The sequence below is a fragment of the Carettochelys insculpta genome, chromosome 6 (genome assembly GCF_033958435.1).
Source record: "Carettochelys insculpta isolate YL-2023 chromosome 6, ASM3395843v1, whole genome shotgun sequence".
In the NCBI taxonomy this organism is placed as follows: domain Eukaryota; kingdom Metazoa; phylum Chordata; order Testudines; family Carettochelyidae; genus Carettochelys; species Carettochelys insculpta.
Window position 1 is genome coordinate 32,380,508 of NC_134142.1, and position 13,783 is coordinate 32,394,290.

Here is a 13,783-nt window from a genome sequence, read left to right on the forward strand (position 1 = left end):
AGATCATGCAAGATCTCCTGGTTAAGCCAAGGCAGTCTTTTGCCATGTTTTCTATCTTTCCTATGCAGCGGGTAGCTTGCTTTTGGGCCCTTAATAATGTCCCTTTGAAAAACTGCCAACTCTCCTCAGTCGTTTTTCCCCTCTGTTTAGCTTCCTATGGGACCTGACCTACCAGCTGTCTGAGTTTACCAAAATCTGCCTTCCTGAAATCCATTATCTCTATTGTACTGTTTTCCCTTCTACCCTTCCTTAGAATTGTGAACTCTATGATTTCATGATCACTTTCACCCAAGCATCCTTCCACTTTCAAATTCTCAATAATTTCCTCCCTACTTGTTAAAATTAAATCTAGAACAGCTTTCCCCCTGGTAGTTTTTTCAACCTTTTGGAATAAAAAGTTGTCTGCAATGCAATCCAAGAATTTAATGGACAGTCTGTCCCCTGCTGTATTAGTTTCCCAACATATACCTGGATAGTTGAAGTCCCCCATCACCACCAAATTCTGTTGAATCCATGCTCCATGAATCTGTTTAATTATTTGTAACCCAGTTGTAGTTGTGGCTTTACAACATCCCCAGAAAGAAGTTCCACAAGTTAACTGTATGTCATGTGGTGAAGAACTTCCTTTGGTTTGTTTTAAACCTTTTGCCTTTCAATTTTACTGAGTGACCCTGTAGTTTTTGTGTTATGTGAAAACATAAATAATCCTTCCTTATTTGTTTTCTCTATGCCATTCATGATGTTACAGATTTCTGTCATGTCCCCATCTTAGTCATATCTTTCCAAAGATGAAGATTTCTAGTCTTTGTGATCTCTCTTCATATGGAAGCTGATCTAGTCAGTTAATCATCTTTGTTGTCCTTCTCAGTGCCTTCCCAACGCTAATCTCACTTTTTGAGATGGGGTGACGAGAGCTGCATGCAGTATTCAAGATGTGGGTGTACCTTGGATTTATATAGTGGAATTATATTTCCTGTCTTACTACCTGTCTTTTTCATAATGGCTCATAATGTTGTGCAGAAATAGTCAAAAAAAGCTCATGTGTGGATAGTTTCAGAGAAGTATCCACTAAGATGCCAAGGTCTCTTTCTTGAATGGTAATAGCTAATTTAGATCCCATCATTTTGTAAGTATAGTTGGAATGATGTTTTTCAGTACCTTCCATTTTTCGGCATAGAATTTCATGTGCCATTTTCTCACCCATTCACCCAGTTTAGTGAGATCCATTTGTAACTCTGCAGTCTGCTTTGGACTCAGTTATCTTGAATAATTTTTATTCGTGTTTGTAGACCACCTTGGAGCCTTTGATTGTAAGTTCACTGAATTTATTTGGGGTGGGGTATGTGTCTTGTGTAGTGATGAGCGCATGGTGCACAGCTCTGCGTGGTTGGGCACTGACCTGCTTAAACCTAGGGTGGTGAGTTGAATCCTTGAGGGGGCCATTTAGGGATATGGGGCAAGTAAATTAAAAAAAAATCTGTAGATCTGTCAGGGGTGGTGATAGGTTCTGCTGCGAGGACCTCTGAAGGTCCCTTCCAGTTCTATAAGATAGGTATAGATGGCTTAACTAATGCTTAAACTATATTAAATCCCAAATATAGCAGTACAGTTCCTTGTCAGTTGGAGTGAAAGATACTTAGGTCACTTCTGAGAACAGTATGTTACTGGCTATCCTTTTGTTGTAGAATTATCTGCAATGTAATTTTAATATTTCTGCTTCTTCTCCCCGTGCTATATTTCACACAATTTGAATAATAATTTCATTCAAGTTAGCTTAAATACAATGATATTCAGCTCTTTTTAATGTCTGATCTCTAAACTTAGAACTACATAAGTTTACATATATTGGAATCAATTGTGAGTTGCTGAATTTTGTGATGTAGCAAATAAGTAAAGAAAATTGTGGGGAAGTGCATCGCAATATGGGCCCTGAGTATTTAGTTTCAATCATTTATGCTTTTTCTTGGTATACTGGGTACACTACTTTTTATTTTGTAAGACTTCTAATACCATTATACAAAATTCCTCTCTACAGAGTCCTAGTAAATCTTGTTGAGCAGTTGGGAGAGATTAACAGCTTTTTGTACAAGGTCAAAATTAGCCAGTTTTTAATGGGGCTTTGTGAAGACTTCTAGTCTCTTTCTGCCTTTGTCACAAGTCACAGGATTTACAATATCCCTTTATGTCCACCTGGGTACTGGGCCATTAAAAATTCATTTGAAGCCATTCAAATGTCCTTTATACTTTTAGATGTCCGTTGAATGGCTAGTTACAGATTAACTGCAGTGTGGTACGAGCTTTTTTATCTGGCATCCCAAGGGAGCCAAGAATGCCAGATAATAAAATGTGCTGGATATTCAAGCTGGAGCTGGCAGCCCAACAGGTAGCAGGCAACTGGCTCCACTCCCATGGCCCCAGCAGGGCAGCCAGCCAGCTCAACTGGCCCTACCTGGCTAACCAGACCCACAGCACCCAGCCTTAGCTGGGTAACCAGCCCTGTGGCAACTGTGGCAGCTTGCCCCGGCTGGGTAACCAGCCCTGTGATAGCTGGCCTGTGGCAGCCAGCCCTAGCTGGTCACCCAGCCGACAGCATGCCATTTAACCAGATGTGCCAGTTTTCTGTGTGCTGGATAACTGAGCTTTTACTTTAATGCTGCTCTGTTCGTTTTGAGCATTATGAGTTGTTGGTTGGCCTCCTGGGGGCCACTGTTCTTTCATGTTGGGGCCTCCCCAAATATCTTACTTTCTTCTGTTAAAAACCTCCTCTTATCCTTTGCAAGGGTATTGCTAATGCTCGTTAGGAAGTATCCATGTACTCGTTACAAACAAAGGCTCCTTACCTCTGATTGATTTGGAGGGCTCCTTCAGTGAACGGAGTGATTTGCTCTCCCAGGCAGTGTTTTCCACTCTGGAGTTCAGGCAGATTGTCTTTCACTGTTATTTCTGTCTCTTTCTCCTCAAGATCAGGCAAAGGGATGCTTTCTCATTGTGGATTATCACATTAATAACTTTAGATGCAGATATAATCTTGTCCATCCAAAATGTCTGCAAAGATACTATCCCAAATATCCACTTTCAGATCATATTTTTTTATCCCTCCTGTTCCAGCTTTATGTGGGCTAAGAATTCTGTGACATCAAAATTTCCCAAAGCAAGGAGTTTTACATTTTCTTCTGGGAATATATCAAACTCTTTGACCATCTCCCTTTTAACCAGTCAAATCTGCATAGCAGTATCTCTCCATATCTGGCATACCCTATCACTAATCTTGGCATCTTTGATGAACATCTTGTCCTCCTCCACAACAGAAGGTAAAAATAAACAAAAAGTTTGCTTAATAGAAAAATCGTAGAGTCAAAAATAAATAGTAAGGAAAAGCAACTGCAAGTTACTCAAGGAAATAAACATAATAGACAAATCTCAAGTTTTCTAATTCTATGCTAATTAAGTTCCCTTTTTCTACTGAAAGTGGCCTTTTGCCTCTGAAGAGTTTCCCAATTTATTCTAAGTGAATCTAGTGCTTCATGGACAGTGTCCCTCTTAGATGTGGCTCTCAGTTACTGGACAACTTTCTTGTCGTATCTCTTCCCTTTTTAGCCAGGCTTGTGAGTTTTTTGGTGGTTCTGTTTTGATTTGTTTTTCTTCTTGTTCTCAGACTAATTCATGATGTGGGGTGGCTGTTCCCAGCGTGGTGATTTTCTTTTTATTTCAGTGTTTTCCCATTAACTTTAGTGGTCATCTGTTGTCTCTGACAGGCCAATGTTGGGTTGTTGGAGCCGATTTCATGTAAACACCTGGCCTGGGGAGTGCCCTCTTGACTGACTGTTTCAACATGCTGCTGTGAGATGATGCTCTTATTGCTGTGTAGTTTAAAATTTTCTGCACCTATATAAATGTGTGCATTCATAAATGTAACCTGTATTCAGATTTCTTAATGATCACCAAATTCTGGAGATTGTAAGAGACCATACTTGACATATATTTAATACACAATAACAGTATTTGTATCCAGTTAGTTCCATTTCATATTTTTTAACAATCATACCCACTGTTTTCTCCTTGGAATGCCCAGACCCTGATTTTCACACCTTATCATAGCTAAATTATCATATGCTATATCTATGCTTAGTAGACCAGAACCAGTTTTCTATATTATCACTGTGCTCCCTTTTATTTAGTAATTTCTGATTAATGAGCCTGTTTGTCATTTATAATTTGTGAATTCACTGTCAATTCTTTTGCTAGGCAATATGTATTGCATATTTCTGTCCCTAAATCTAAATACATCGTTCTTGAGGGTGCTTGTGGTATATTGGGCCTTTATTAAAAAGCATTCCTCACCTCACTCATCTGTTTCCACAAAAGCAGTACAGGGAGTCTCCATTATAAGTCCAGGTTACATTCCTAAATAATGCAACTTTATAGCAAAATGATTTACAAAGGTGAATTAATATCCATAAGGAATCATGTAATTAGCTTGAGATACGTTCCCAACACATGCAGTTCACATACGTGTATATAGATATAATGTACCTATAACCCATAAAAACAGTAAATAGAAATAAATAAGACAAGTATATTATTATTCTTACCTTGCAAATGGGTTTGATGTGTTTGATAGTGGAAGTAGGGATACTGAAACAGTAGACCTGCTTGGTGAGCGTTAGGTGGAGGAAAAGGGAGATGGGATGGGGAGTCACCCACCACCATCTCTTCATCATCCAAGATGTTAATTTCGGTATCCTCCTCAATGCATAAAGGCTGTGCAACAATTGTGGGTCCCGCTTCTTCTGTGACTAGTTTGGGTTTCTTTGCTTTCCTAAAGAGAGGCTCTAGTACTGTCTGCTTGCCACTACAAAGTTTTTGCATCCAAAAATCTCTCAGTAGTATGACAAGCTGCCATTTAGGAGACAGCAACCTTGGAAAAGCAGTCAGTCAGATGAACGTGAGTCTTTATTGTGTTGATGATTTCATCAGCAAGGTTAAAAATATGGTGAAGAGACTTCACTGTATGTCCTTTATCTTTCTTCTTTGTTGTTTCTTCTTCATCTTTGTCCTGGCTTTTCTCTTCAAATGCTTGCTTATTTAGCTCTTCCAAGTCTTCATTACTTAGAGGTTCTGAATAGGAAGCAAGAAATTCAGTCAAATCTTCTTTGTCGATGTTGTCAAGCACATCTTTGCTAGCATCATGAACTCCTTTCAAACTCTGGTCTCATTGAAACCAGCAAAGTCATTCACTGCTTCAGGATAGATTTTTTTTCCCCCACACACCATTCATGAATTGAACACTTATTTCATCCAGTGGTGCACCTAAGTGCATCCATTATGGTAAAAGTTTTCTAAAATTCCTTCCTGGTTGGTTTTCCTTCACTGGCTGTATCCTTGATGAGTCTTCTAGTATCCTACATAGATGATAGGCTTTAAAGTTTGCAATTGCACCTTGAGCCACTGGTTGGACCAGTGATGTAGTGCATGGTAGTAAAAACTCACCTTTAATTTTGGGGCATAGGGATTCATAATAAGTCATGTGCAGCAGCATTGTCTACAAGAAGAAAGTATTTTGAATGTTAGATTTTGCTCTTAGATGGAGATCAAAGATGGGAACAATGAGGTGCTCATGAACAAGGGAAAAGTTGTGCAGCAGTGGATGAGATATTGCACTGATCTGTACAAAGCACAGTTGGACCGAGTGCCTCAAAGGGAGGGAGTGATCAAAGAACTGAAAGAGAGGGATCCTCTGAGCATCGAGAGTGAGACCAATATTTTGAAGGAGGGAGTAGAAAGAGCAGTGAAACGACTAAAGAACAACAAAAGTCTTGGACATAAGATCACAGGAAAGATGATCAAATACAGTGGAAAAAGTATTATTCATGAAATACGCTGACTGTGTAATATAGCTTGGAAAGAAGGGGAGGCATCTAGGGAATGGATGAGATCTGTGCTAGTGACAATACACAAGAAAGGAAGTGCATTGGAGTGCAAGAACTACAGGATGATTGCTCTAACAAGTCATCCAGGCAAGGTGCTGATGATGATACTGATGGAAAGGCTGAGAGAGCAGATAGAAGAACATCTAGCAGACAAGCAAGCGGGATTCAGGAAAGATTGAAGTGCCATACAGCACATATTGGCACTAAGATTGATAGCGGAGAAAGCTTGATGAAAAAACAAGAACATCTACATTTGTTTCATCAATTTTCAGAAGGCATTTGACAGTATAGATCAGAAAGTGGCTTGGATGGTGTTGGAGCCTTACAGAATGGATAGGTGACTGATACAGTTTTTGAAGGTTGTCGATGACAATGCGGAGGCAGTGGTGAGAACATGCAGAGAGATTTGAAGTTGGTTTAGAGCGAGTAGAGGTACGAGGCAAGGAGATCGGATACCACCGAGCATCTTCATTATGCACCTAGAGGGAGCGATGGACAAGATCAAGGAGGAGGTAGAAGGGATATCTGTGCATGGCATGAGAATCAACAACTTGAGATTTGTGGATCATATAGTTAACATTGAAGACGATGAAGAGAAGCTAACGAGAATGGTACAGGTGCTAAACAAGGAAAGGAAGTGGTATGGACTGATTGTGAACATCGATAAAACAAAAACAATGGTATTTGGAGATAAGGAAATAGATGAGGTCAAACTAGAGCATTTAGAGAAGTTCACATATCTGGGGAGCAATATAGTGTACGAGCTTGACTGTAAGAAGGAAATGGTGACTAGAATAGATAAAGCAAGTGCGAGTTTGAAGGCGATGGATGGATAAGATCTGGAAAAGCTAAGCAACTAGCTTAGGAACAAAGCCGAGCATCTTGAAAAAGTGTGTATTCAGCAGCATGTTGTGTAGATGTGAGACATGGGTGGTAATGAAAGATTCAAAGAGAAGGATGTTGGCATTTGAAACAAGCTGTTATGGAAAGATCCTGAGAATAGGATGGTTACAGAAGGTCGCCAATAAGGAGTTATATAGGAAGATACAGCTGAAAGGCTATCCAGTAGAAGTTAAACCTCTTCAGGCATATCTGCAGAATGAACGATGAAATTAAAATCAAGACCCTGGTATTCAACATAATGGATGGCTCAAATAGAAGAGGAAGACCCAAAAGAGAATGAGTAGATGATATAGGAGATTGGTGTGGAGCTAGCCTACGGAAACTAAGCCACTCCACACTGGACAGGGAAAGATGGAAGGAAATAGTGAGGGAGGCATTGGACACCCAATGGTCACTGAGTCCCTGCGTGTTGATGATGATGAATATTTTTTCATTTTTGGAACAAAATAATCTATGAATCAGTCATGAAATATGTGCTTTGTTATCCAAGCTTTTTGCTGAGAATTCCATACTATGGGGAGACTAGACTTGATGTAATTTTTCATGGCGCAAATGTTCTCACTGTGATAAATGAGCAGTGGTTTAATTTTCTTGTCTCCCTTGGCACTGCCACCAAGCAAGAATGTCACGTGGTCTTTTGAAGCCTGGCACACTTTTTTCATTAACAGGTGTGTAGGTTCATTTTGGCATTCATTTTCAATAAAGTCCCATCTCATCCACATTAAAGACTTGTCATGGGTCATATCCTCCTTCCTGAATGATCTCTCTCAACTTTGCCTCATACGCTTCAGCTGGTTCTGTGTTGGCACTCACTGCTTCACCTTACACTGTAACATTCTTGAACCCATAGCATGAGTGGAAACTGTGAAAGCAGCCATGGCTAGCATTAAATGTTTCTTCTTTACAAATGCCTCCCATCTCCTGCTTCTCTTTAACCTTCAGGAATTCAAATAACCTCACTACCTTCTCTTGAATGGCACTGAGACTTATCGGTGCATTCTGCATATGCAAGTCATCCAACCATGTAGCCAACATTGTCTCCATTGTTTCCATCACCTTGCTTCTTTGCTGAGAGATGTTTACAGAAGAATACTTAGCCTTTTCCATTACATTATCAGCATTCTTGGCAATAGTATGAACCATTGTCGGAGGTAGTCCAAGATGGTGAACAGGGTCAGCAGGCCACTTACTATTTCTGATGCACTTTATCACATCTGTTTTCACAGTGAGACTCACACTAACATGTTGCCTCTTGCAAATTGCATTTAACTTTGCACCAGCACTTAAAGTATCAGTCATGGTTAAAAGATTACACAAATATATTAAGGTAAAGTATGTACACTTGCAACGTGTTCACTTCAAAACTTACAGACAGTAAGGAGGACGACACAAAGGATTGTGATCCCTTGAAAAACAACTGAAGTGCCGATCTGTGTGATGTATAATTAATTTAGTTTTCTTAATTAATTGACAACTTATATGCAAAATGACTTATAATGAGGCAACTTATAACAGGGACAGCCTGTGGTTAGGGCATACTGCTTGGTAAGCTATTGGTTCGGCTCTCTTGATTGCTGCAATTCCTAAATTGTAGTCAATCACTGAGTTCAATTATAGTCAATCACCGAGTGATGCACTGTGTGAGCCAGGGTAGCAGTGTGTATTTTGAGATGTGTCTGTTATTTGAATCTGCATTCCAAATCCTATTTTAATATCTGGAATAAGAAGTTTTCTCAAAATTAAATTAATAGGAAGAAAGCAAAGTCCTGAGCCTTCATTTGGCTGGCTCAAACCCAAAGGGCTGTGAAATCAAGCCCTAGGTATGGATAGCACAGCGTGTCTGAATTTAAATTCATGAGTATTATAGAAACTATATAGTGATGATAAAACATTCATTTGTTGGCTCCTGTTCAGAGTAAGAGTTTTAAATGCAGAGATGTCAAAATCACTATGTTTTCAAAAATCAGGACATAAATGCATACACACTTCTAGTATGTACCACTTTGTAACAGAGTTCTCAGTGTACCTTATTAGGGCATAAGAACAGCCATACTGGGTCATACCAGTGGTCCCTCTAGCTCAGTACCCTGACTTCCAACTGTTGTCAGTGCTAGGTGACCCAGAGGGAATGAACCCAACAGGTAATCATCAAGTGTGCCCTCCTCTAACTCATTCTCAGATTCTCTCACACAGAGCCTAGAGACACTATCTCTGCCCATCTTGATGAACTCATTGTATTCTTAATTGAATCTGTTATGGTTATGGTCTTGGTCTTCACAAGATGCTCTGGGAAGAAATTCCACAGGTTTACTATGCATTGTGTGAAAAAATATTTCCTTTTGTTTATTTTAAACTTGCTGCCTATTAATTTAATTTGATAGCCATGTGTTCATATCTCATCTCAATCCTCAAAGTTCAGTTGAGACTTCACCTCTTAAAAGGGGGATGTGTATGGGCTGTGTGCAAGTGTTTTTAGTTGTACTTCAGAGAAAAAATAATTGCTTGTAGCCAGGTCAATGGCCTTAAGGATAGCTAATGCAGATAGGAGATTAAACTTCAAAACAGTGTGCAGGAGGTCAAGAAAAATGCATCAAAGTTGGCAATTGCAAAACAGTACGTCTTTCATGAAAAGCTGTCAAGATACTGAAAATACAGGGCTCCCTAAAAATCTTTGGGGGTCACAGTATTATTGGTTAATATCAAAAGCAGCAATTTATTGTCATTCTCATTGCCAACAAATTTGTTGAAGATCCTACTTTTCATATGAAAGAATTATGATATTGTGAGCATGAAAAAGTAGGTAATTTAAAGCTAAAGACATTCTCATTGTTTTAATGGTGATTTTTTTAGAAAAGGACATACATTTTATTGGCAAGACAGCATTAGCACAAACTGCTGTATCAAGAGTTGTTAGAGCTCCATCAAAATACGTCCCAATATTTCAAGAGGCTAGCACTGGGGAAGTGTCTTCTGCTCTCTGAGATTGGCTAGCCTTGGGGAGAAGTTGCAGAATGAGTCATCTTTGCACTCTCCTCACCACAGTAGCTCCTGTCCCACAGGGCTGGCTGGGGTTAGCTACTCTGAGCAGTGTGACCAGGGCTCTGGCTTTGCTGATGTTAGTGTAGGCCTTCCTGATAGGGGTAGCCCGACAGAATTTGAATGAGTTTTGTCATGACCCAATGCATCGGGTTACATTGCCACCTGAAAAAAATCTTTGTTCAGCAGTGCTGCAAAGGAGTTTAAAAAAATGAATTGGCATAATGTAAATAAGCAAGTGTTACCATAATTTTAAATTATAATTAATAATAACCCTGTATTCAGAAGAATTTCCTATAATAAGAAAACTTAAAACAGAAATTCTGTTCAGCAAACAGAATGTCTAGGTAACACACTTCTTATTGTTTTCATCTATTTCAGCACCAGTATTGTAGTGTACTTCACCAATAACTGGTATGTGGAAACACAAAAATACTGACTTTGTTTTCTTTCATAAGAGCATAAGAATGGCCATACTGGGTCAGACCAAAGGTCCATCCAGCCCAGTATCCCGTCTGCCGACAGTGGCCAATGCCAGATGCCCCAGAGAAGGAGGACATTAGACAATGATCAAGTGATTTATCTCTTGCCATCCATCTCCTGCCCTTGTACTGAAGGCTAGGGCACCATACTTTACCCCTGGCTAATAGCCATTTATGGACCTAACCTGCAAAAATTTATCGAGCTCTTTTTTTAAACCCTAATAGAGTCCTGGCCTTCACAGCCTCCTCCAGCAAGGAGTTCCACAGGTTGACTGTGCGCTGTGTGAAGAAAAATTTCCTTTTATTAGTTTTGAACCTACTACCCATCAATTTCATTTGGTGTCCCCTAGTTCTTGTATTATGGGAAAAGGTAAATAATTTTTCTATATTCACTTTCTCCACACCATTCATGATTTTATATACCTCTATCATATCGCCCCTCAATCGCCTCTTTTCCAGACTGAAAAGTCCCAGTCTCTCTGTCCTCTCCCCATATGGGACCCGTTCCAAACCCCTAATCATCTTAGTCCCCCTTTCCTGAACCTTTTCTAATGGCAATATATCTTTTTTGAGGTGAGGAGACCACATCTGCACACAGTACTCAAGATGTGGGCGTACCATAGTTTTATATAGGGGAAGTATGATATCTTTTGTCTTATTATCTATCCCTTTTTTAATAATTCCTAACATCCTATTTGCTTTACTAACTGCCGCTGCACACTGCGTGGATGTCTTCAGAGAACTATCCACTATAACTCCAAGATCGCTTTCCTGATCTGTCGTAGCTTTCTGTGTTTTCCATAATACTGAGGGCTCATTTGAATACCAGCAGTAGTATTTAGGCTCTTAAAGTTTGGAGTTATTTAAATAAATAACATCTGTCAGAACAGAACACCTTATTCATATAATTGGGCTTTGCATGCTAGGAAGGTAAATGCTAAATCAGTTTGTTTAATCCAGAAGAGCATCCAGTTTCTGGACCCCGTGGAACTAACCTTATTTATAAAACCAGAATAATAAGTATAAGAGTAAATGGTTTCTTAATGCCAAAATTTTTGTACTTTGTACGTGACATTAATTAAGATGTACTAAATCTCTGCATGCTAATGATCAGTGTACTTTATGGCATCCAATTATGAAATGTAAGTGTCTCAGTTGAATATTCAATGTGTTAAATCAGTACTGTGATTTAATACTCAATAGTGTTTTGAGTCTGTATGTTTTCTTTAAACTGGAAATATTATGCCAGAGCAGTTTTTCCTTGTACCAGTGACCAGTTTGCTGTAACAAGTGTTCACAATGAATGAGAAGGTGGGGTATATAGTTTCTTTTGGCTCCTGAGTCTTTAAGAACCCAGCAGCTGGAAGGCTGGGGTCCTGCTGCTGATAGCTCACACAGCAGGTATGTGTTACTCCTTCAGTCAGAATAAAAAAGGAAGAGCCACCATAGGAATATTTTAAAGATTCATGGCAAAAGGGGCAGAAATTTTGTCCTCATCTCTTAAATTTTGTAATTTTCTTGTTTTTCGAGAAATTTTCTGTTTCTTGATGGCTTCTGTGTTTTTGTCTTGTTGAGTATTAGCAGTTACTATATGTATTATTGTAATGCCTATGATGGTGGATGGTGGTATACACAATTCCTTTCCCAAAGATCTTATCACTTAGGTATGCAGATTATTTGAATCAATTAAGTTTTCATTTCATTTCAAGTGAGGTTGTATATGCGAAATAGTCTTAAGTCTTGGCTGCAGATTTGTGTCTTCTTTGGCTGCTAACATAAGCGTGTGTATATATCTTTGAAAGTCCTTAGTGAGTATTTTATAAATGTATTAATAAATTTTATTTCAAAATTAGTGTTTAGAAAGAGCAATGAAGTTTGCCTTTGAAGAGTTCCATCTTTGGTATCAGTTTGCATTGTCCCTAATGGCAGCAGGAAAAGTAAGTCCAGTCTTCTCTGCATATAAATCTTTGTATTGGTGGCTAGTACAGGTTGAACCTCTCTGGTCCAGCACACTCTGCTCTAGAAATATATGTGATCTGGCATGACTTTAGTTAGCTGGATGTACTATATTTCCCAAGTTTCCCATGGTCCCATCAAGTTTGTTTACATCAGTGTTCTGTGCTGTTAATTAGCTCTAATTTGCCCCTAAATGTTTTCTAAGAGCCTTGTAAGCAGTTCTCTGGTCAGGCAAACATTAGGTTTTGAGGGTGGTAGACTAGAGAGGTTCAACCTGTAATAATGAAGCTTGTAGTGTTTCTCATCTTCAAAGAACTTTGAAAACATTAACCAGTCCTCACAGAAGCTTTGTGGATAGTATGCCACTGAATGTGTGATATGAGCCACAAATGAATACAATTCTTGTCTCAGGAGTTTACAGCCTAGATAGAGCCAATATTAAATATTTGGACTTTGCTGCTATATACGCTAAACTAAGCAGTGAAGTGAATGTAAGCTGTATTATTTTATTTATTTTAGATAAGTTATATTATAATGTACTCTGGAATGTTATATGCAATCGAATTTATTGTTTGTAACTGCCACTGTGATGAGCAGGTGTTTGATTTTGAGATACAAGTTCATATGATTCAAACTGATCTTGGAATACATTCCAGTAGATTTCTAAGTTTATTTCATTTGGGATATCTGTTCACATCATTCTTTGAGTAGGAACATGACAGTCCTCATTCTTAAACTTCAGAATGCTTTTTCCCATATTTAAATATGAATTATTACAGAGAACAAGCATTTTAAAATATATTATGAATTCTTCATGTCTCCTGCTTCCTCCAAGCCCAATCTGTCTATGCCCATATTTTTACAACAGAGAAAGTTAATTTATTTTAAAAAAATACTTATTTAAATGAATGGTTTGTGACATTGAACTTGAGGCCTTCTTCCTTCTGTCCCATCCCTAGTTTAGTTTAGAATGGCTTCTAAATGATGCACAGGAGAAACAGAAAATAAAAGGCCTCAGGCTCAGAGGGCTATAAAGGGCTAATACGTACTAACCAGTTCAGAGAGGGTCCTTATATACTGTTGTGCCAGCCTGGCATTACTCGAGTACAGTTTGTTCTCTGTACAGTGCCCATATTTTCTTGTGCTGAATATGGGACACCTGGGAAAATGACTCATATTCAAACAAGTTCAACAGCAACCAATCAGAAGTATGAAGTACAGGCATGGTGATTACCATCAAGTTGATGGAGCCCCTGTTAAAAAGAAATGCTGTGTAGTTCGAGTGTTCTCATTTTTATTTACCTACTTTAAGGCTTTAGGGTTCAGACAAGGAGAGGTGACATGCACATGCTCTCTTAAAACCACTTTCACATGAGGGGTGGGGGTAACTCAGTGATTGGAGCCTCCCTGCCTGGCACACTTTGTTCTCCATTCTTAGCTGGGCCCCGGGGATGGATACCTGACACCACACCTTCT

General features: G+C 39.0%; 1 protein-coding gene across 5 annotated transcripts in view; it reads left to right on the forward strand.

Moving 5' to 3' along the window:
* The window catches only part of TTC7B (tetratricopeptide repeat domain 7B), a 265,844-nt gene that overhangs the window by 104,767 nt on the left and 147,294 nt on the right, over positions 1 to 13,783 (forward strand). For all 5 annotated transcript variants that reach the window (XM_074996636.1, XM_074996633.1, XM_074996637.1 and 2 more), the window contains one exon: positions 12,205 to 12,288. In XM_074996636.1, coding sequence (XP_074852737.1) covers positions 12,205 to 12,288 — 84 coding nt within the window. The remainder of the gene's footprint in view (positions 1 to 12,204; positions 12,289 to 13,783) is intronic.